The 22,809-nt window shown below is 46.8% G+C and overlaps 6 protein-coding genes and 1 non-coding gene across 7 annotated transcripts; 2 read left to right on the top strand and 5 right to left on the bottom strand.

The window, feature by feature from the left end:
* Window positions 1-388: 388 nt before the first annotated feature.
* Window positions 389-2,794, bottom strand: F4822DRAFT_429383 (uncharacterized protein; the record flags this gene model as incomplete). Its single annotated transcript, XM_051461088.1, has 11 exons — window positions 389-1,338; window positions 1,388-1,458; window positions 1,528-1,639; window positions 1,716-1,752; window positions 1,809-1,899; window positions 1,970-2,006; window positions 2,062-2,134; window positions 2,190-2,219; window positions 2,329-2,468; window positions 2,557-2,610; window positions 2,665-2,794. 11 exons carry the CDS (start codon window positions 2,792-2,794, stop codon window positions 389-391), a joined length of 1,725 nt encoding a protein of 574 aa, XP_051314542.1.
* Window positions 2,795-4,041: 1,247 nt separating this feature from the next.
* On the bottom strand, window positions 4,042-5,849 carry F4822DRAFT_256916 (uncharacterized protein). Its single transcript, XM_051454517.1, has 3 exons — window positions 5,504-5,849; window positions 4,498-5,447; window positions 4,042-4,442 (listed from the first exon to the last, which is right to left on the bottom strand). The coding sequence occupies exons 1-3, from the start codon at window positions 5,750-5,752 to the stop codon at window positions 4,070-4,072; spliced, it is 1,572 nt and encodes a 523-aa protein (XP_051314541.1). The 5' UTR covers window positions 5,753-5,849; the 3' UTR covers window positions 4,042-4,069.
* Window positions 5,850-8,493: 2,644 nt separating this feature from the next.
* On the bottom strand, window positions 8,494-10,082 carry F4822DRAFT_403827 (CAP Gly-rich domain-containing protein). Its single transcript, XM_051458151.1, has 2 exons — window positions 9,389-10,082; window positions 8,494-9,210 (listed from the first exon to the last, which is right to left on the bottom strand). The coding sequence occupies exons 1-2, from the start codon at window positions 9,623-9,625 to the stop codon at window positions 8,722-8,724; spliced, it is 726 nt and encodes a 241-aa protein (XP_051314540.1). The 5' UTR covers window positions 9,626-10,082; the 3' UTR covers window positions 8,494-8,721.
* A 6,945-nt stretch (window positions 10,083-17,027) lies between these two features.
* Window positions 17,028-17,986, top strand: F4822DRAFT_429380 (uncharacterized protein; the record flags this gene model as incomplete). The annotated part of the gene is made up of 2 exons (XM_051461087.1): window positions 17,028-17,257; window positions 17,359-17,986. The coding sequence occupies 2 exons, from the start codon at window positions 17,028-17,030 to the stop codon at window positions 17,984-17,986; spliced, it is 858 nt and encodes a 285-aa protein (XP_051314539.1).
* A 77-nt stretch (window positions 17,987-18,063) lies between these two features.
* F4822DRAFT_256770 (uncharacterized protein) lies at window positions 18,064-19,156 on the top strand. Its single transcript, XM_051454515.1, has one exon. It carries the CDS (start codon window positions 18,458-18,460, stop codon window positions 19,091-19,093), a length of 636 nt encoding a protein of 211 aa, XP_051314538.1. The 5' UTR covers window positions 18,064-18,457; the 3' UTR covers window positions 19,094-19,156.
* A 1-nt stretch (window position 19,157) lies between these two features.
* F4822DRAFT_256809 (S-adenosyl-L-methionine-dependent methyltransferase) lies at window positions 19,158-20,830 on the bottom strand. The gene is made up of 2 exons (XM_051454516.1): window positions 20,785-20,830; window positions 19,158-20,459 (listed from the first exon to the last, which is right to left on the bottom strand). Exon 2 carries the CDS (start codon window positions 20,409-20,411, stop codon window positions 19,206-19,208), a length of 1,206 nt encoding a protein of 401 aa, XP_051314537.1. The 5' UTR covers window positions 20,412-20,459; window positions 20,785-20,830; the 3' UTR covers window positions 19,158-19,205.
* A 1,856-nt stretch (window positions 20,831-22,686) lies between these two features.
* F4822DRAFT_t66 lies at window positions 22,687-22,777 on the bottom strand. Its single transcript has one exon. It is a non-coding gene; the product is annotated as a tRNA-Asn (tRNA).
* Between the last annotated feature and the right edge of the window lie 32 nt (window positions 22,778-22,809).

Genomic DNA, 22,809 nt, shown 5'->3' with positions numbered 1-22,809 from the left:
ATATCTGGTCGTCTTGGGTCATGCCCGCCAGCATCTAGTCTGTTTTTACACAGGGAGGGACATCCTACAATCGAGGCGATTCATGGAAATACGGAGATACACGAAATGGAATAGCAATATAGCTTTGCTTATGCTAAATACTTGGTCTTTTTTCAATGCATTCGTGAGGTTTTGTGACTTAAGGAAAATTGCTACTATTACTAACAAAAACCCAGGTTAATTCTCTTCTAGATGAACATGCTCTCCATTAAACATTACTTATTCTTGCCCTATATCATTCCCTCTTGTCGCAAACTACTATACCAAATCACCTTCTTTCCGTTCAATTTTCTTCTTTTTACTTTTTCTAATTTTCACCAACCTTCCAGCCAGCCATATTTCATTTCAATTAAATCCAACCACCCGCCCCAAGATCACCACCCTTCCCTCCTTTCCCCACTTCCACTTCCACATCCACGAGATCAAGCCACCGCGAATCTGAGCTTCCCCCCTCGAAGACGAGTGGGCTAATGCGATACGCGTGCCCGGGGTCCCGTGCACTGCTTTTACGTGTCATGGCGGATGTATCCGGGGCTAGGAGAGGGGGTTTAATGAGCGCGCCTGTGGGGCCTGTTGCTGGTTTTGTGGAAAGAGAGGGTGAGGCGGCTTTGGAGGTTGGGTTGGCGCGTTGGTGTTGCTGTTGCAGGCGCCCGCGGTATCGGCGTAGTCGTTCTAGGTCGGCTGCTACGGCGGCGGAGGCGGGTGATGGATGGGGTTTGGTGGTTGGGGTTGATGGTTGGGTTTGGGTTTGAGATGGGGGTTGTGGGTGGGAGTGTGGGAGGGGGGATGGGCTTAGATGCGTGCTTGGTGGGCTTGTTAGGGTGCGGGTTGAGGGGTCGGGGGTACGGTTGTTGGGTTTGTCGTTGAGGGTTGTGGCGTTTGTGGTATCGCTCTGCTCGTTTACCTCGTTCGCTTGTTCTTGTTCTTGGAGTATACTGTTGTCGTTGGGGCGTTCGTCGTCGCCTTCGTTTCCGCAGATGTCGTAGTCGAATCTGGGGGTCGCGGTCCCAGACTTTTTGAGCGAGGTAAATGCGCTGCTGGCACTTGTGATGTCGGCTTCTGCCTCGATGTCTCCGAATATGTGCTCGTATTGCGACGTACTGGTCGTCTTTAGCGGGAGCGAGATGTTGAGCTTTTTCTGCCCGCGACCGCGTCGTGGTGGGCGAGGAGGAGCTGGTGGGGGGGGAAGCGTATTGGTTGGTTGGTAGGATTGGACCTTATCAGAGGGGGGAGATGAATCGTGAGCGCCGGTGCTGTCGTGGGATGTTATCCATTGGATTACTAGCGCGGAAAAGAGAACTGGGCTGTTAGGTTGGTTTGAGGCAAGAGGAGGGGAATGAGCACTTACTATCCGCATTACAACATGTAAGGCATACCCATCCGGGCTCGCCGTCGAGAACCATGAGAACTGTAAGGTTCCTTGAAGTGAATGTTAATTTAGCGTCTATTCTTTTCTGCCTGACATTGCTGTGGAGAGATGGTACTTACACTATGCTTGAAGTGGTTGTACATAGGGCGCCAACAAAAGTCCGAATGGTTGCAGCACGCAATTTCGGAGTATTAATGGATGCACGGGAGCGAGCTTTTAGCGAGTAGACACCTAAATATGGGTAGTTCGAGATGTGGTTAGCATAGCTTTAATAATTCTCAAAGATAAGATGGAAGGAGTATCTAACTTCGTAAGGGGTTCAAGAATAAGATCGTGAGGTACACCTATTTCACCATATTAGCCGCATATCGGAAAGCAGAGTAGATAGGCGCCACCATACGTTTACAGCGGCATCGAACGTTATGAGGGGGATCATGGCCGATCTCTCTATCCCAATGATACATTGTCCATTATCCATTCGAGCGATGCGACTATTAACTGGTTGTCAGAGTCAAGGACAGTAATAACTGTACGTAGCGGGGATTTTTCCTTTCGACTTACTAAACAAATGCCAAGGTACACACGATCGCATATAAAGCTACTAGTAGGTTAGAATACTAGTATTGGACAGTTGACTTGGTGTATAAACTTACTTAGTATACCGAAGGAGTTGAATAAGTACAACCTGGATTCAAATCGCCGCTTCGTGCTGCCCTGAATGATAAACTGTATCCATGTGGTGAGTTCGTGGTCTCTGTTGGTATGAAGGAGAGTCGCTTACTGCTTTCTCGACGAGGAAGATATATATCAGCTGTTCCAATGATGTGAGCTTGGTTCATTCTTCCGTGAGGTGGCTGTGATACTCACAATCTAAAGCTTCGTCAATATGGTGGAGATGGAGAGAGTATGGATATACGAACTTTGGTAGTAACATAGAAGAACAAGCATATAAGTATAGCGGCTGAACAGGCTTCTAGATTCGTATCCACGCCTATTCCATAGTCGATGATGCCTGAGGCGAACACGAATATCCATGAGTCGATATAGATCGTGGAAACCACTGGCGTCATAACATTCTTCGTTAGCGACCTAAGGTTGGTATACAGATATTTCGACTGCAGGATGGTTCTCTAGATGGCTAGACATACGTATGGCAATAAGAGATAAGCGTCTCCATGATTTAACCGCTATTGACCTTTGCGCTGTTGACAACGTTAGTCGCCCTATTTTAATATTCATGTATATGAATCACGAACTTAGGAAACATGATATTATGGATAAAGCGCTGAATGCGAGTATCACACTGATGACCGTGCCGGAGAGGGGTTCCGCAGGCGGAGCTGATGACAGGACCCCATTTTCTCGATGGGATAAAAGTGAAGCCATATTCAGAGTACTTCCTGTCCTTTCATTATCAGATCAATTACGTAGAAGATTTAGAATCTAGAAAGAACGGAAGACATAAGACTAGAAGGTAAAGGCCTAGCTAGATGGTAAAGCAAGCCGTAAGCCGCACCGACTCGATCTAGTTAGGGTTTACACGATCAGCTCTAAATGTGCCGCAAGGTTATTGTGTATCTAAGATCGGATTATTTGCTCTTGTTCCCATCGGCAAATGTGACTTCGGATGACCGTCCGAGGTCTGCTATGACACTTTTGGGAGGTTATTAGGGCTATCTCCTCCCAAGCCGACATCAATAGGGGCAGCAAGAAGCTATAGCAACTTCAGATACTTATTATTGGCGATATGAGATGCTTTGATGTATATATCATTGCGAATGGGCGTAATACCCACGATCGACTTGGATTTGTGTCATGAACATGACAAGCACGAAGATGTCAAAGCGTCGCTTCACAATTCGCACGACCGGCCTAAAACGGAGGTAAGCTTTCGTCCCTAGGATAAGATGAGATAGAATTCGACCAAAATTCAACATTGAAGCGCTTTTAGGTTTTTTCGATCGGTTACGCTCGTCCGTCTCAACTCATCGCCGCTATTCACTCACATTAGACTCAACCTCCTCTCGAAAGGGAAAAGGTCCATATGAACTATGTATGCTGGGCTTTTAGAAGTAGGAATGGAGGGAGATGCTTCATCTGATGAGCTTAAGACTAACAACCGTAGACGACACTTACCTTTATGGAGTCAAGCAACTAGTAATATCAACAACATCGAGACTTGGCCACAAGCCTTCGAGGAATTCAAACCCTTTCTATTAGACTGCTACCAAGTAGTCAGATAGACGCCTCTATTCCCGAGGTCATTTTCAAAGACATAAGTATGTTGTATACCAATGAATGGTACCACTACCCGCCACGCCAATTCGATTAATTAGAACTCGCCGCCATCTTTCCTGCCTAACGCCAGTGCAGCCTAAAGTATTTACGTTGGCTGTAGAATTAGATAACCTCGCCCTCCTAAGAACGCCGATCAATGCGAACCCTCTGTGCCATGACACCCTATCCTATCCTTCCTGATAAGATTCAACGCCGTTCTATTTGTGGTATAACACACTCATCCCGCCCACCCCACCATCATCGCTTCATCGGAACTACTCATCACATCACTCGTCACTTAAACTCATCATTGACGCCCTACCCTTAAACGGAAACCATGTTAAGAAAACCCCGGTAAAGTATTAGAGGAAACTGACGAAATGTCTAATTGCTCGTGGAAGGGGAATCATTCGGTGGATGGGCTCTCGTCCTGATATGGAACTTTTCTCGTAACCGATCTGATAGTTTGGTGTGATGGTTTTGATCCTCGGTTGAAGCATTGCCCGATGAAGTTCCTTGTGACTGCCGATATTGTCGGAGAGCTTGGATACGTTCGTCAACAGAAGCGTGGCGTAATCTGTTCCAGTCCAAAAGCCGCGATATCCGCCGTCCTTGATTCCCATCTCCTGCACCTTCGGATGGAGGGACTAGATGGTTATCAATGGTGTTATCGCCGCCTGCATCATGTGGGGTTGTTGAATCAGTGCCCTCGTCGGTTTCGTTTTGTTCCCCTTCCTGGGGGCGGAGATCTAGCCGGCTAGTTGCACCATTAGTTTCAAATATTTTAATAGATATCAACTTTAATGACTTACCATAATGGACAGGTACCAGACACATTGACTAGCCACGGGTCGATGCATTGTGGGTGGAATTTGTGGTCACAGGGGAGAACTCTGACGTCTTGGCCCACACTGAAGTCTTCGGTACAAATAGAACAACCGAGGTGATCTTCCTCCGTTTGTCCGCCGTTGACCTTAGCATCACCTGACGCAGCAGCAGCAGCAACTTCGGAGGTAGCATTGGTCGCTCTTGCCGCCGCATCCGGGGACGAACCGGCCTGTTCCACGTCGGTCGCGGTTACCTCCCGTTGTGCGGGGGATGCCGAGTGCTGCTGCCGGTCTCCTGCGATGCTCTCCAGTTCATTTTCTGGATCCGGCTTTGCGGGTTGAGGGTCGCCAAACTTTATGATAGGGAGCGTTTCTAGAACAGCCCGTGCGAGGCCTTTCGCGCGGCTTTGCCTTGGCCTTCCGCCATAACTGGCTCTAGGTCCATATCTTTCGGGATGACGGTGTGCTCGGATTGCCCCGGTCGCAATGATGATGAGGAAAAGTAAAGTAATCAGACCAGTGATGCTATACAATATGCTCATCGCCACCGCTGAGTTATTCCCGCCCTGAGACTGGCCCCCGTCGGAGTTATCGTCGGCATCATTCCCCGACCCTTGTATTGTGCCACTCATGACCGTTGATGGATCCGAAGTCATGTTCTTAGTTGCCGATGCCTCTTCCGAGTTGGTCATAGTCCAAATAGAGTTGAATGATAAATCTGTCCCTTCCAGAGAGCAGCAGGTCCCGTCAATGCTGTACAGTAATATCGCCTTTGGTTGTCTGGTCATAACCGAGTTCAATACGTCGTTGGGGCTAAGGTAGGTATTGTCGGCAGCGCTCGAGTCGCAAGTTAAATAAGCAATGCTATCTTTGACGTTTTGTTGGTTATAATTGGTCTGGTCGACGACGACTATGTTCCCTTGTACTTTGATGGCCTGTTATGCATTTTAGTCAACCCGCAATAAAAGGAAAGGATCAAAGGAACCCGTACGTCCAACGCGGTCGGGTTGGTCTGGTTCAACCCCGCTGGTCCTGTTAAAGGTGCAACCTTATATCCAACTTCTACAGGACCGGAGACAGGACCTATAGAAAGTTCCATAGCAAATTGGTTCAGATTGTCGGGGAGATCATTTAATGTACTCGTGGTGGCTTTGTCGGCGGATACGACGGAAAGGACGGAGGTAAGACCTAGGATGAGGTAAGCCATGTTGGTGGCTCTAGCGACGGTCGACGTCGCCATGCCGGGCTCTTTGGTTGGCTTTCACACGATGGGCCAGCCGTTGTGGAATACTACCCCGAGGCAGAAAGGAAAGGAATGGTCGGAAAGCAAGAATCGCGGAAGAGGGCAGCAGAAATCAATCAGATAGGTGGGCCGATCCTTGTATGAAGATAGCCCTACCTAGCGCGCCACTCATAGGCAAAGGGCTGGTGTCGCATGTCAACACCGACTCTCCTCGCGGGAGTAAGACATAAAGCCGAGGAAGTTCTTTGGCGCTTGGCGGCGTTTCTTTATTTTCCTGATCGGCAACAAGCGATTGGCGGTAGAGGCTGTGTGGTTGTAGATCCGGAAGAGGAAGAGGGAGGCTTGCGAATGGGAGCGCTGGGGCGGTAGGTTCGGATCGGATGTGTTGGGCGACGCCGCATGGGAACGAGGGGACGAGTAAGAAGAGAAGAAGGAAGTTAGATGTACGTATGTATGTGGTATGTGGTGTGTGGTGTGAATGTGGAGTGCGTGTTTGATGGTTTGACTTTAGTTGTTAAAGCCTGTAAAGCCTGTAAAGCGTACGTAGCGGGTGGGATGTGGGGAAAGGAATGGGTAGGGAAGGGAAGGGTCGATTGTCCGATTGTAGATTAGGTACGCGTGTACCTCCAATTGCACCTTCGCTTCCTACACAGTTCGCATGTATTTGGGTACGGCATTGAAATGCCAAGATCGGGTCTGCGGCCCAGTCTAAACTTACTAAGAAAAAGCCCGCAAGGATCCTGGTTTTATACAAGTATATGCCGACATACATCTTTCTTTCATCTCTACAATTCAAGTTGCACAATTTCTGAAAATGTATTCAGTGCGCAACTTGGCTACCTCGGAACACAACGTAAATCTGGTCATTGCGTTGGCCAGTGGCAAATAAAAGAATGAAGCCGTCAATTATGGCGATATTATCACGTTGCTTGATTTTCTGTACGCAACATATAATTCCGAGACGGGCATCGTTTTAGCGTCTTCTTTCCTTTAAAGCAGAGTTGGCTTGGCATCTCGAATAGTAGATTCTCCGGCGCACAGCCATCTACCGTATGATATGTACATTAGGTACGTATAGGTATGTTTTGGAATTTGAAGTCATGAATGGTTGAATTACTGTACTTAGACAATTACTACAATTACGCGCAATCACTACCTAGGTATGCAAACATGAACCTTGCTATAAGTCATGCTGCGCTTTGAATTATCCAATTGGAATCTCGATGTCTAAATACGGCAACTCACCTACCGGTCGCGACCCGCTATATAAACTCATTCTATATCTTATTACCTAATCTGGAGTCAACATGAGGAGAATCAAAGATCGTTGGTTCGCTTCGATGCAAGTTTCTCTTTCTAGTAGTTCCACTATACTATCAACGCACTTAATAGTTTCATAGGACTATATTCGGTTATATTATATTCCCCACGAAATATCTCTTCCCTTTAACATACGCAAGAGTCTAGTTTGCAAACTATCCTATTTTAAAGCTGACGGGGACTTTTTTCGTCCTTGAAGAAAATTAGTAAGTGTCGTAAGTAGCACGTGTATAAATCTCAAACGCATTATAGCCCTAGTCTCTTAGAACCAGATCTGATTCATAACAATCGTTACGGATAAGAGCACGGTCCCCATGCCCAAACCTTAATACTACATTATAATTCAATGCGATTAATTCCTATTGGATAACTAACTTACCTGGAGTACATCTTAAACCTCCACCACCGCGTCTAAGACCTTGTCTACCAGCTCATTAGTATAGGACTTGTCGTGATCACTTACACCGCTCTCTGGTGTCGAGTGGGACGGAAACATGTTGCCTTAGTTTGTTTGACTACTTTGTATTCAGAAGTAGGAAAAATGTTAAGTGTTACTTGTCTTACTTCAGGATTCATACATCCACCACGAGAAGGGTAAAAAGAGGAATGAAAGGGCAAGTTTATTGATTATTTGTGTGCCCTGTTAGTTTTTCGAGAAGAATATAGATTGAAATCGAGCTGAACAGTTTGCTAATCTTAGAAGACTCACCTTGGAAGTTATTCCCTCGCTAATTGTGTAACAGACAATTTCCTATTATTACCTCTCGTGTCACCGTACCTGTTTCGTTGGCATACTACACGACATCACCCTTTCAGAACTATTGTATTACCAAGAACTCCTGTTCATTCTCGGAGATCGTGAGTACGGCATCATGTATGATGTAGTATTGTGGCTTCTCGGTATTCTTGGAAATGTTGTGGGACGAAAGCACGATCTTCATTGCCGAATATGCAGTGTACGATCTACCTATGCCCCTAGATCTACTCTGTGTCAGATGCTAAACTTATCTCCCGGGAAGTACTACATGGATTGCCTCTGAGATCGGGGTCTTATCGTATTTAAAACTCCTAAAAACACATCAGATCAAGATTTGCGACGTGAGTACCATCGTGTGCTACTGGAAGCTGCACATTGATAACACGGCGGCGGTAAGACAATTAATGCGTTCGGGGAAGCGCCGATATGCTCTAATGCTCTAATAGGTAGGTAGGTACTGGGAATCTTCTTTATGATGTTAGTTTGGTCTTATTCTTGATTGAGGGGAGTAGAAATTTGGTTGTCTTTGATGCAGCTATGATTTAGAGCATCGAATTTCCGACTATTTATTTGATTTTGAGCATGCTGTAGAACATCGAAAACTCCCTGTACACTTCACTCAGCTCAATAGAATACAAATACTAGTATAAATATGACGACATTTTTGGATGATTCGCAATTTGAATAGATACTCACTATGTTGTTTAGGTACATTGAGGATTATATCCTGACACCCCTAAATCTATCAGGGCATAGAAGTAATCTAAGAAGGATCTAGAGATTGATCTCATGAATTTTGGTAAATAGTTTGATGCATTAACGCGTTCCAAATGATTAGACACCGGTTACAAATGCCACATATTAGAGATGTAAAGAAATTGACGTTAGATCATATTTCTTCCATATCTTCCAAGTCATTGAGCACTGGCCATTCACCTACTTCGACCCTTTCTGGTCTGACGAAGACACCATGCTTAAGTGCCGATTCGGTGCCCCAGTACCTAGTGCCTCCAATGCTACCATCATTTTTTCCAACTGGCTCGTCAAGGTGGACTCCAACCCAAGCCCCTAAAGAGCCGGGGATCTCCTTGACTTCGCCGACGTACTTGATCTCACCTCTCCGAGAATCGTCGCCACCAACTCTGCACCTTTTACCCACCTCTATGCCTCGACCCCTAATTTCGGCCTCGAAGGCGTCAACCTTGGCCTTCTCCAAGCTGGGGGCGTCCGGGTTGAAGCGGCCTAACTTCTCAGCCTTCTTCCAAGCCAAGACCGAGTCTGATTTCTTCTCGTACTCGTCCGGGGGCATGACATACTTCTCCACGCCCGATGTATCATTGAGATTCAGCTTAGAGCCAGCAGGCCGAGTATCAATGATCTTCGTATTGTCATTAGTGGTCCATCATGTCTCGCGTATTATTGTGAAAATATGTGCATGTGAGCAAATTTGCACCATCTAATGGGATGACACGTATTCTCTATACGAAGTACTTCCGCGAAAGTGATTGGGCCGATGGCTGGCATATGAAGTATCTATGAGGTGGAGCGGTACTCACATGCAGTTCTGCATAAGCAGATAGGGGGAAGCTAGACAGAATCGTGGTGTCTTCATCTGCGGCCTCGACGGCTATGGTTTCCTTAGATGTCGTCTTAAGGCTAATACGTTGAGATGACGGTGGGATGCCGGTAACGGGCTCAAGTTTCCTTTTCAGCTGGGTGATCGACCATGATGGGGTGACTCGTCTCTCAGAGGCCGAATTCTCGGAGATGACATGCAACGGAATATCCGCCATTGCTCGCCTGGGCTGTGGCAAAAGCTTAGACGAGATGATAACACTGAAAGGCGTATGAAGGCCGACGATCGGTGATCTTCGATGGGACTGCCGGAGTCCTTTCCTGGTTACGAACGATAGGGAACGCGACCTTGGGTAGGAGTGAGGCTCCCCGATCTAAGCTGCTTAGTAGGAGTTCGCTCGTTTATCTCCACACCAGCTCGGTAGGGTCAGATTTCACCCCTGGCCGCAGAAAGCACAAGCAATGCTCGGGCCGCACAGGTACTGTAACGGCCAAGGATCGGAATGGACCAGGAATACGAGGATATTGGACAAATGAGCGAAATGTGTGTATGCGAGATGGCGAATTTGGACTAATCGCACTAAATTATATTATGTGCAGCGACATAGATATGTAGGCATGTAAGTAGGTAGTCGTTTGTGAGGATGGAGATGTATGTAAGTATGTATGTAGCCTTGAGCATGTGGTTGGAGAAGTTCACGGAATCCGTGTGGGTGGCTTGAAAAAAGTTGCACATTTTAAGTGCATATTTAGATTAATCCTTGCTCGATATATGCATAAATATTAGGTAGGTTGCACTGCAAAGGAAAGTAACAAGGGTCCCTGGTAGCAACGGCAACTGCAGCTAGATAAGCCGCCACAGTTTTGCAATCTGCAAGCCACAATAGGATCGCGGTTAGGTAGGTGCGACAGTGCGATAGGTACATTAACCTGGAACCGGTAAGAATCAGCCCTGAAGCGTGTGAACTGTCACCTTGCATTGGGCGTACTGTACAAAGTTGCGTATTATTCATACTCCAAAAATGCATAGGTACATATGTATGTAGGGATTTTAGGTACACTCTCGTATGAACTCTGACCTTTTTTCTTTTCTTCAGGAACACCCCAACGAGGGGATCCATCCTATGGGTCCATACCACCTACCTAAGGTACCTAAAGCTTGCTGAAGGTAAGGTCGATGGGGGGTCGATGGGCAGATGGGGTAGGATGCATCTTAATTTTTTTTTTCTTCCATCTTCTTTCCCTTTCTCCCTTCCATCCCACATCGTGAAGTTTTAAAATGGCATCGACATGCACACCTGCCTGATTCATCCCACATACACACACATATAATATGTAGAGAGCTACATAAGTAGCCCTTACAACATTACATGCTTACATACTACATAGATACATCCTCCCACGTAATGCATGGTAACTTACGCCCGCATTGTTAGCAATCGCTTACCGGTAGACCGAAACATCGTGCGAAATGCGTGCGGAAAACCAATGCCAATTGATCCTACTTGGCCGCTGACGTCCGTGTCCCATCTGGCTAAGTCACGAGATCCAATCGCTTGTCACGTAGGACGAGCCAAATCTGAATTGGGGACCAACGATTTGGATACCGCCGTTTGCATCATTATCTGCGTACCTGAAGATCTAACCCATCGGGTACCACGACAGATCTTTCTGGTTCTTTTCAGCGGAATCGAGGCGTCTGGCTTCATCGACTCTTCGTACCATCAGGCACGAGATTGCCGCGTCTAGGAAACCTAGAGACATAACCACGCCATTTCAGCATCATTATCACCTATACGTCCCTCACGTATGATTCAATTGCTTACGATGCTTCGATAGTTGCGGCAGCCGACCGGCGATCCCCAAAAAAGACCTATCAGTCTGCCCTAACGCGAGGCGCCCACGTTCAGCCCTCTATGGGCTAGGAGCGTCGCGGGGAAAGACCCGGTGCCGGGATCCAGTTGCTCCAAAACCCATACCTAGGTAGCGCCCCGAGCAAACAAAAGCTTTCTGGTGTCCTCGAAATCTTGGTTATCACAGAAAAAGTGCTAGCTGACAAGTCACATCTCGGTTCCGCTGCGCCACCCGAGCTTGGACTACCACCTAACGTCTTATCCACCCAGAGTTTTCTTCCCTTTTCGCTTATATTGTAGCCTTAAATGGGAATGACACTCAAATCTTCCTCCCATACTAGCATCTCGAGGGATGCCTGGAGCTGCGATCGCTTCATAGACACACCAACACTTCACAGTACCTTGGGTAGGTGGTATATCTAACATGAATCGGCGTGGTCTCATCACGGAGGCAAATATGCGTTGTTCCCGTCCGTACCATCCGAGACTCTATGGTACTGTTCACCGCTTCCCCATCTCCAAGCGGTCAATCGACCCGCTGTCAAATCCCGACCCAACAACGCGGGAGAGGTGTATTATTTTGGTTCGACGTGTCATAATATTATTTCGGTATCAGCTTCACAGAGTGAAATGTTAGCGTTGTCACCGAGGCTGAGCTCGAGTTGTCAGGCAGTACTAAGGTGTCTGTTATATCCGCCACATAAGTCATTATACTCAGACCCGTTGTGCCCAAGCTATTAGGTAGGTATCTGACGTTTTTCTATGAGTCTTTTGAGCTACGGAGATAGTAATTACCGAGCATATGAGACGAAGCCACGGCGCTGCGGCTATATGGATATCGATGGGGTGGTGTGTGTCGAGGAAAACAATCAAACCAAGCCATTGATGCAAGGCCAGCACAACTGTCCAGGGAAATGGGCAGAAGCAGGCTGAAGGTACCTTAAACTTGGTATTATTAATGCAGCTTACGTAGGTCACGATGAATTCTGAGGTTTCCTAATGGGATTTTCTGACAAAATTGGTGGCTGAGAGTTGGGGGCTGATTGAGCCCAACGATATGGTCTGGAGATTGACTGGCCCACCGGATTTCTGGTTCGATCCAAGGCTAGGCCGGAAAAGTAGACAATACATACATGCGTGAGTCTCGCCTCACTTGACCTCGAACAGGTGTTGCACGTCAGTCCGTTTAGTAGCACGGCCACATCCATGTACGCCTTACATCGACCTAGCCTGGGTTCACGAACCGACCAACAGCCATATGATATTATATCATATCATATTTCAAGCATTGTCGCTGAATACGGGTGTATTGCTTTTCTTGTTCTTCTGGGGATGTATTTCTTTTCCTTCTCTATTCGGTCCATCATTACGATTAGTAGGAAACTAATATGATCATGTATCTACCCTAAACCCTAGTAAGGGCTATAGTGCGCTTCTTGTTAATTGATTGACAGACGGAGAAGCAAAAAGAAGAGCGCCATAGATGCGCTTCGCTCCGCTTCGTTGCTTTCCTTCGGGCAGCAACAGTCAAACGGTAAATGGCCAACGAAATTCCTTCTTCCACACCATCCACCCCACGCTCTATCGCTTTTCTAACCAATCTGGCGCAAGTACAAAACGGCACACCAAAAGTGCAAATATGCGATAGAGTTGTCGCCTCATTCATAAGAGAGAACGGTATGTAACACGATATTGTTGCCAGTTGTAGTAGTTGCAGCAGAGTAGATTGCGCTAGCTACCATGCCATAACACTCGCATATGTGTATGTATGCATGTCTCTGTCCGTATGCACTTGGAAAGATGCGGTACATACAATACCATTATATGATTGTATGTATCATGCATACTTCCCTATGTAGGTATGTAAGTAAGCAAGTAGGTACATACATGTCTTTGGTCCTATTGTCCCCTGTCTGTCTACCCAACTTACCAAATGGTTTCTTGGTCCCTGAATTCCCGTGTAGCGCACGCGATCCATCGTCTACATATCCCAGCAAACCCCCCTCAGCCCAAGATACCAGTTCGTTTCTTCGTCCCTTTTCTATCCATAAAAATGCTGAGGAACTGACAGGGGTCTGCCCTATCAGAAATCGACATGGAAACAAACAGCGCAAGAAAAAAAATTAGTTCTTGGGTGGTGTACGTGTAAGACTTTGACAAGCATGAAGCATCATGTACATGTACGAGAATGGGCCCAAACCAACTTTTCCTAATTATTGTGATGCGGTGCAGGCAAAGTAGATCATGGTTCATGGCAGTTAATTCCCATGCACGCCATTAAAACAGACGATGAAGGCTGAAGTTCGGTACCGGCTCCTAACCTCCCTGTCACTGACGTGTGTGTATGGCAAGGGTTATGAGGGGGGAAGGAAAATAAAATATGTTAGTCAACCAAAAAAGAATGAGAAAAAAAAGGAAAGGAAGAAAAAGAGAGAGGGCTAAAAAATATCCCTGTACTTATTACTCCCGCTACTACTACCGCTATACGTATGTCCTACTCCTTCACTTCCCGCCTCGAGAGAGGGGACAGGTTGGTCTAAATAGTTGCTTAACCTATGAGAATGTATACGCAAGATACGTATGATACCTACCTCCTACCCGTATGCATGCTGGTCTGCTGACCGCCAGTTCATCGGGTCCCCAGAGATCGCTATTCCCGGAGACCCGGAAACACTGGTTATTTGATTGATTTATCTTTGTGCCTATGACGACTTGGACATACCTTGTAAAATGGCAAATGCAAGCAGTAGGTAAGAAACACAACGGCCCATATCTTATTACAGGCGATGTATGATGTGCCCATGATAATATGTATGAGACGAACTGGAGCCGATGTGATAAGTTCATGTTCATCAAAGCGTGAGAAAGGGCCGCACAGACGTTGGGCTTTTACTCTGCAACGTGCGTTGAAGAGAAGAGAGAGCCCCATATCCCGTGTTCGAGGGACAAGGGGCCTTTGTCATTTTGGGCTAGGGTTGAGGGTTGGTGCCGTTAAAGAGTGGGTAATCGTATGTACCTTATGGATCCTGTTGTATCCATCGTATACCTTGTAAGGTAGCCCTGTAGGTTAGGTATTGTAGCTGTGTAGGTGGCATATTTTGTCCCGTCCGGGCAACTTCAACGCCCACCACCCACTGGACTTACATACCACTTGATACCACATAACGCTTTGCTCGCTCTCACATACACGCACACAACCGCACCACCCACGCAAGTAGACCAAACCGTTCCCTTCGCTTCTACGGTTGGCGTTCTCCGATCTGAACTGACAACACCACTACACACTACACCCCAGACTTGCCAAACCTATAATCCATGTTCTCGAATACGCAATGAACTACAGATGTATAAACTACCTGTTATACATGCTAGACTAGCATACCCTGCTCTCCCGGACGAAACCCTACCTTGTTTTCTTTTCTTTTTTTTTTTTTTTTTTCCTCCTCTCCCGCTTAGCCGGTGCTAGTGCGTATCTACATATCTACATGAGAAGAACCTTTCCTCGCCAGTGACCCTCACAAGCCATCCAGGTAGACCCAAGGTCCCAAGGTTGTATCCGCACATGCACATCAGCAATAGCTACATACATGTATATGCCTGAACTGCCCTAAGGTACCGAGGGTAGCAGTAACATACATAGGTAAGGACAGGTAGCTAGGGCAAGTAATGTACGTATGGCAGTCCGTCTGGTTTCATGATTCTCCACTTAAAGGTACGCAGTGCTCAGTTTCATAGCCTACAGGCCGCCACCCGCCACCCGATCTTGTTCACTAGGGCTTCTGGAATTTTGGTCTCTATGTAGTATCGTTGGCCAGGGACGGGTCCTTCTCCGAATCGATCTCATCCAAGCCTTATTGAGCTGCCCTGCAACGGATCGTCAAGGGGTCCTCTCAAGTTCCTTCGAAGCCTCGGAACGGCATTAGGACGGCAACTTGATGGCCCTTTTGGAAACGAGGGTTGTCTGTTACGCCTGGGTTATTCTGGCACCGCGCAAAGACCCAAAGCGCATGTTGCAATCCACCCCGGCTGACCTATCGTGTTAGAGCTTCCAGCGCGGGAACTCCTTGAACTCGTTGCCGGCAACGCTTTTTGCCAGGAAATCCAGGGTGTGTGCTGCTCCAATCCTAGACGTCCCGGGGGGAGCCTCTCGAACACCTCGTTCGTTTGTATACTTTCTTCAGTTCGTCACTCCCCATTTGCGTCATTAATCCGCCGACTCAGCAAGCTACCCCTAGCGTACTAACCAAAAATACATTGGAAGTGGTGAATTGTTCTTCTGCTCATGCATGATTTCGTGGCCATGCCATCAGCCCCGGTCAATATCTCGCATGGCCCAACAAGCCGTTTGTTCAACTTAGAATCCCAATCTTCTTCTCTGGGGATAGATGGATATCCACAATGCGTGCTTCTCTAAGAGCCTTCTCGATTCTAAAGATGTATTACCTTAAAAATCTGTCACTTGCTAGCCTGACTCCTCCCCTCCTTTTGAAAGAGGAGGAGGCCCCCTTAAGATGGGGGGCGACAGATAGAAGTATGTATTCTGTGCTGGCATAGTCGGTGAAGTGTTACCCAACTCTTCTCCCACGAACTGCTGGGCTCTATTATACCTCGCACAACTTGCCTATTGCCTGCCTATAAACGTAGAAACCTGGTGTCTATCGTCTCCACACTCCTCTTTATTTCGACACACCATAAACCCTCTCCCACCCCCACCCCTGGTTGTCTATTCGAGCTTGGGTTACCTACCTAGACCCTTGCTACCGACTCTCCCACTGACCACCATATGCTCCATCGACCAGAAAGCCTCCAGTCCGCCAGCTTCCTGTAGATATTTCTCTTTTAGTGTTTCTTTTCTTGTTTTTTTCTCCGATATTAATTTACACTACGCATCCCCGACGTGGACCTATAGTACCCCCATCGCCACTATATCAACACTCCATGGGACATAGATGAATAATGTCACGATAAAGTACCTTGAACTATCGAAAACCCTTGACATATACTTAATTTGACTGGAGTACTGTACTTACCCGTCTGGCGCCGCCTCATCCAAATATTTCAGATTATCACATTTATTGGCTGGGAAAGTACTGGGGAACATCCAATCATATGTAATAAATCACAAAGTACTATCACGCTTTACTGATCTAGAATTCTGGATTCCTTGAACGTTCTCTCCCTTTCACTTCTAACACGTACCTGAAGAACCCCTTTTATCTCGATATTTATTTAGTTATTCTATTTTGCACTAGGAAGTCTCCGAACCCCATTCATTCACCCCTGAAGAGTTGGCACCGAATTGTTGTTATCCTCTTTACCGGTCCTAGAGTACACAAAATCTAGGCAACTTTAGGATTATTTTTGTCTTTTCTTTTCAAACAAAACAAACAGAGACGAAACGCATTTAGGATATCTTGGTGGACTGCCGGGCGGCGCCAACTGTGGTAGAAAAAACGATTACCACCACGTCTCTAACACCCGCGAGGATCCCAGGCGCCAACTAAGCGCCCCCATGATAAATAGCCTGCTCAAGGCTCTCTAGGCCACCTTAACCGCCAACGTGGATATCTCGTCTCTCCTTAAGGCTGAAGACTCAAATGAGTCCTCCGCAACCTCCCCTCGCCATACACGATCCGCATCTGTACCCCCCTCCATAACTACTACGGCCATCACGTCGGTACCAGCCAGCGGTTCACCGTCGTACACTGCTCCCTGTTTGGGAAGACCAGGTCCATCAATACTAGGGGGAGTAGCCGCAAAACGCAGCATGGGGCCTCACTCGTCGGAATCGCCTGCCAAGAAACAGACCAAATGGTCTAAAGAAGAAGACGCCTTAATCGTGCAACTCCGAGGAAGTGGTATGAAATGGGATGACATTTCCAGAAGGTTGCCAGGAAGGAGCCCTATAAGTTGTCGACTGCACTACCAGAATTACCTTGAGAAGAAGATCGACTGGGACGAGGAAAAGAAAAATAAACTCGCGAGGCTCTACGAGAGGTAAGTAACACCTAAGATGGGCCATCGACGCCAAATAAAACTCTCGCGTAGAGCAAGTGCTCCAAGGGTCTAGCAATGGAGCTAACGACAACAAAAAACAGATTTAAAGGAGACATGTGGGCTAGGGTTGGAGAGGAGATGGAGATACCATGGAAAGCAGCGGAATCCATGCACTGGAAGCTGGGCGAAACAGACATGGCAGCTCGTGCTGGGGTAACAAAGACATTTCCGCTGAAAACAGAGGCAGAGGGGTCGCAAAATGGTACTAGAACATCTCCTCGACATGCCCATTCCCACTCACAGGGGAATATTTCTCGCGATGCGACAACTCCAAGAGGGTATGGTCGCGGAGGGACGTCGTCATTAAACGGGCCGCTCGCATCACGAAGGGAGGCCGTGCCTAACCTTTCCCTCTATCCTAAACCTATTACCGACAATTATGGGTATCATGCTCCCCATGGAATGCCTCTAGCCCCTCTCAAGAATCAGCCAACGCGACCAGGGATGCTACCAGGAGTTGCAGAGTTGACAACGGGTGCAAGCCCATATAGTACGCCGGCATATTCTTTACCGCCTCCGAACGTGAGCCCTGCTCCAGGCACTACAGCAAGTCCAGGTCCTTATATGATTCCGATGGGGTACCCACCCTTAGAATCAACAATGTCGAAACGGCGTAGGAGCCCAGAGGTCAGCAGTTTCTCTCCTGGGATGAGCAGGCGAAGAGCATAAATATGTTGTCGTGCCCTTACGAAACAATCTATTCACGGTACGAGAGCCACCCTCGAAACAAAGTTACCAAAGAAATCAGAACACAAACTAATTCAAACAGTATTCGGGAACTCTTGTCTTAATACCCGAGTTATCCCACCGAAACTTTGGTCGCTACTTTATCTACTACGCTTTGATTAATATCTACCTTCTTTTCGACTACGACTACGAAGAAACGTATGGCAGTACACGTACCTACGTCCGGGAATACAAACCACAACAAAAATACAAAACAACAAATGGGAACAAACAGCGTTGCATCGGAACCGGAGTGAGCATTTTCGAAGAAATCGGGCATACTATTTATCAACAGGAAATCATGTATTGACGACAGGGGAAAGGAAGAAAAACGGGAAAAACAAATGGGAAGAGAAAAATACATACTACAAACTCGGAAGGGAAGAAAGAAAGCGAGAAAAATGCTCGACGGCGATGGATAAGATAGGGGGCGCAGGCAGCCTAGCCGACTTCGTCCTCACCCCCCTTTCTTGGGCTCCCAGTGGAAATCTTTTTTATTATTTTGTCCCATTCTTGATTGTGTCTTTTCCCCCCTTCTATTCGATCGAAAGCATGGGGCGGCGCAATGGACGAGCAGAAAAGTGGTTTTCCCTTATCACTTTATCTTTATTACCTCTTTATTTTGTTTTTATTTTGCTTTTTAGGTCTTTCCATATCCTCATGTACACATTTTCACCTTCCCCTACTACTATTATCTCTGTCGTTGTTTATCACCCTCGCTTACTTGCGGGCAATGGAGGTGCCGGGAATGGAAATAGGAATGTGTGGAAAAGGTCAGGATACCGGGGAGAGAGGGTAGGGTTCTGGGGCACGGCAGCAGGGAGTCTTGCAGTGCGAGGTTTTTTTTTAATGTATGACATCAGTCGATGGGAAGCTTGTGTTTATTTTTATTTTTTCTATTTTGATTTTGTCTTGTCTTGTTCTGTATTAGGGGTTTTGTTACATTTTATGGCATTTATCTTAGGTACCCACGTTGGAGGTTTTAGGAGAGCCGTTGGCCATACCATGATAGATAGAGGACTAGATGTGGATGGTCCAACAGGCTATTAAATAGTGATTTAGTACTTCTCGTTTTTGAATACATGCAAAGCAAATCTTGTTCACAAGCGGTCTAGGTTCTTTGGATATGGAATTTGATGTGGTTGTCGTTGAAATAATATTGCTATCGCGATATTATAGATTCTGAAGTTGTGTCTTTTGTCTCCTCTTTAGGGCTTGCTATTGCCCACCAATTATCCTTTTCGTACCCGCTGCTTAAAACTTCACCGCCGGCAGTCACGACATCCTCTTCTAGCTCTCCTTTCCTATACAAGTGATAATATCGTTGATAGGTGGCCTCTGCGACCCCTGTTTCAGCTTTTCTTGTCTCTTCACCGTCACCACTATTCTCTTTGTTATTAGTCTCCTCCTTCTTCGACTTTTTGGGCTTATTGGTTTTCAAGACCCACGGCACTAGCTGATCTTGGTCCGCAGTCCCTTCATCCCAACCTCGGCGGCTAGTTCCCTGTTCGAGGGCCCAGGCGTACACCAGGACTTTCCCAGTTCGCGGCTGAACACAATCGAGCAGGGCCCGGACGCCCTCAATGCGCCGGTCCCGTGTTGAGAAGTGATGGATGACAGCAATGCATATGGCGAAATCAACCCGTTTTCCCCCGCCTCCAAATGGCAAGTCGAGACCGTCAGCAACACCTACCACATCTGCGCTACTTCTATCACTTTGAGTCGCCCCCGAAGCTACTTTGAGTTCGCGGGCGAGTTGGGCCAAGTTTGCGCTACGGTCCGAGCCGAGGATGAATAGGTCGGGGTTAACACCGAGGTACTTCCCATTGCCACAACCAACGTCAAGACCAACAGAACCCGGCGGGATAGACGCCAGAAAGGAGGTAACCAGGGGCCAGGGTTTGTAGCGGGTAGATGAGAAATGCGAAGCGATCGACTCATACACGCTGTGCACGTGCTGCTGTTCGTAATTTTCGGCGGTTGCAGCAGTAGCGCTAGAGGGGTGGCTAGAGCTAGGTCTAAGGTCACCTTGTCCTATAGCCGCGCCATGCGAACTGATGGAGGTACTTAGCCTAGCAGTAGCCTGAGTAACACCCTGTAGCAGGTCATGTTTCCCTCGTTGTTCTTGTTGGGGGCGGTGGACCTCAGCTCCTCGTGATGTCAGCGTCACCGCCTCTCTGGGTGCGTTGCCGGCGGCAGTAGGAGCAGCAGCAGCAGAAGGAATAGCAGATTCACCCACGCTAGTTCGTGCGGGATCACCCCTCTCGTTATTATCGTTGGGGCCTAACCGCAGTTGCATCCCACCATGCTCTGCACAGCCCAGGTTTGGCTTTGGCGCTTGCTCTTGCTCGTGCTGCTGCTGTTGCATGACGCGGATAGGTTTAGTGTACTTGGTTGGGTTTGCTGCTGGCTGGATCTGCAGAACAAGGCAGGGATACGTTAGGGTACGTTTAGATTACGTAGTGGCTTTGGTGATAGTACACATCATACGTGTATGTTATGTAGATATGAATGTGCAAATAGATATGTGAAGATGTAAGGATAAGAGAGATAACATGTATAAGACGGAATAGAGACTGAGACAAGCATTTGTAGATTCAAATATGAATAATGTATGTAAGGTACATTACTACTAGGTGAATCCTTGATATGTGATGTAGATGTGATAAATGAACAAGGGGGCCTCAGGCATGAAGAAAAAAAAAGGTATGTACGTGGGTACAATTAGGTTAGGTATTAACCTTCTTACATGTGGTAGGTAGCGCACCGGGGGCGTTATACAGGCAAGCCCTGTAAGTCGTTGGGATAAGGTAGCGAGGGTAAAGGTTCCAGTAACCCGGTAAGCTTGTCTCACTTAGGCGGGGGAGAAGAGTGGGGGTGTTCAACGATGCCCGGTCGGCCAAAACTTTGATGATGTAGGGTGATTGAGTAGATATATTGTATAGAATACCTTCTGAGATACAATAAGATGAATGGATGTATTGTACATGGACAGGATTAAGTATCCGAAAGTACCGTGCTGGGTAGTCCCTTGCTGTGTGACTAGCCAAACCTTATGCATTTATGGGCGTGTCTAACGTACCTTAGGTTTTGGGTACCTAGGTATGCGGCTAAAATATGATTCGTACAACCCATCAGCATGGGGGGCAGGGGGAAAAAAGTAAAAAAGATCAAGAAGTGGAGTGGATAGAAATCAGATAAGAAGTAAAAATGAACTTTGTGTGACACTCATAAATTTTCATGTACGTAAAATACTTCACTAAGAAATCAAACCTCTCATGGGAACCCACCGAGAAAGTGGGGAACACATGGCATTGTCAATTGTCAGCATTGTTCGGTGGTCAGCTTGTCAAGCGGGTCCTTGCCCGAGTACATAGTAGGAACCAAACCGGTTCGAGCCGATCCCTCGGCGTCTGCATGTCTTAGATCTTGCAGCTCAGCTTTTCTTATATTTCCTTTCTAGATTAAAACAAGAAAAATCCCCCGATACTAAGGGAAATAGCGCCGGGTTGTAAGAGGAGGGCAAATGGGAAGGGTGAAACTTGTGTCTCGCAGTAAGATCGAAAACCAACCTCGTGGGTTGCCGAGACATGCATATAAATTACCTCGTTTCGGTTTTTAATATTGTATCTAAAGATCAGGCGTAAATGTACATGGTGGGGCCATGTACTCTTGATATCGTGGTGATGTTGGTGATACTGGTAGAAGTACTTGTCGATTTGCGGGAACAAGGGGGGTTCGTCCCAGATGGTGGGAAGAACCCCGATACAAACTTTTTTTTAAAGAGTATCATGATTTATGTAGCTTTATCATTATAAACATAGGGGAGCCAAGTACCTACCTAGGAGGGCAGGTAATTGGCCAAGCTGCCAGGGAGAACTTCTCGTAGATGGTGTCAAACCATCGAGTTCATTAGCAGCTGTCTTTAAATCCTCGGTAGATGGAATATACATTGACTTGTGTGTTGTGAATATGAATTCTCATGAGGACTCATTAGAAATAGCATTGAAACAATGGCCAACCTGAACCAGGAAGAATGGTATATGGCGTGAGGTAGAAAAGGTTCCTAGACACCGTAGTACCTAAACGAATTAATTAAATTACCTCAAAATACCAGCACTCGTTTCTAGCACCCGCTTTCAAGATCAGTACGGCGAAACATACACCGAACAGCAAAATTGGAAGCCCGACAGTTCTGGCTGTTCCCAGCGCTAGCTTTAGAGGCCGGAATATTAAGGAATGATCGAGAAAATCTAGTTTAAAAGAAGAGGATAGGTGGGTTGCATTTGCATGCTCTGGTTTCTGTCGCAAACCACCACGCAGCCAATTTCTAGCCATAGACCATGCAACCTATGAAAGATATAACAAATTTAAATAGAGATTTTAATGGAAAAGGTGATATCCTCATCAAAGAAGGTGATGGTAGTGAAGTTGACCAAGGTGTGAAGAATACGGTATAGTAATACAATTGTATAGCTTTCGTCAAATCAGCTAAGTTTGATGGAAAGAAACAATCAGTGGCATACCTCCTGGAAGAATGCCCTAAAAAATATGAGAGAGTACCTAATCTTAAAAATAAGCTTAGCTTTATTCCCAGATTAGGGGGGAATGAGAACATCAAAAATTCATCGTGAGATATCAATCTCCCCCGGACAGGCTTGAACTGTCAACCTCCTGATTGCAATTCTTTGCAAATTAACAGTCAGACGCGCTAACCAGTTGCGCCACGGAGGATAAGCCACAATTGGAATGTGGTGTGGTGATGG

This window comes from Hypoxylon trugodes, assembly GCF_022578975.1.
Source record: "Hypoxylon trugodes strain CBS 135444 unplaced genomic scaffold F4822scaffold_5, whole genome shotgun sequence".
Classification (NCBI taxonomy): Eukaryota; Fungi; Ascomycota; class Sordariomycetes; order Xylariales; family Hypoxylaceae; genus Hypoxylon; species Hypoxylon trugodes.
This window is presented reverse-complemented; position numbering and strand designations above follow the sequence as displayed.

Coding starts and splice junctions, on each gene's coding strand:
- F4822DRAFT_256916 (XM_051454517.1), bottom strand. CDS start 5,752: ATGGCGACGTCGACCGTCGCTAGAGCCACCAACATGGCTTACCTCATC. Junction 5,448..5,503: donor CCAACCCGACCGCGTTGGAC/GTACGGGTTCCT, acceptor AATGCATAACAG/GCCATCAAAGTACAAGGGAA. Junction 4,443..4,497: donor TCTGGTACCTGTCCATTATG/GTAAGTCATTAA, acceptor TGGTGCAACTAG/CCGGCTAGATCTCCGCCCCC.
- F4822DRAFT_256809 (XM_051454516.1), bottom strand. CDS start 20,411: ATGCAACAGCAGCAGCACGAGCAAGAGCAAGCGCCAAAGCCAAACCTG.
- F4822DRAFT_256770 (XM_051454515.1), top strand. CDS start 18,458: ATGGATAAGATAGGGGGCGCAGGCAGCCTAGCCGACTTCGTCCTCACC.
- F4822DRAFT_403827 (XM_051458151.1), bottom strand. CDS start 9,625: ATGGCGGATATTCCGTTGCATGTCATCTCCGAGAATTCGGCCTCTGAG. Junction 9,211..9,388: donor CTGCTTATGCAGAACTGCAT/GTGAGTACCGCT, acceptor GACAATACGAAG/ATCATTGATACTCGGCCTGC.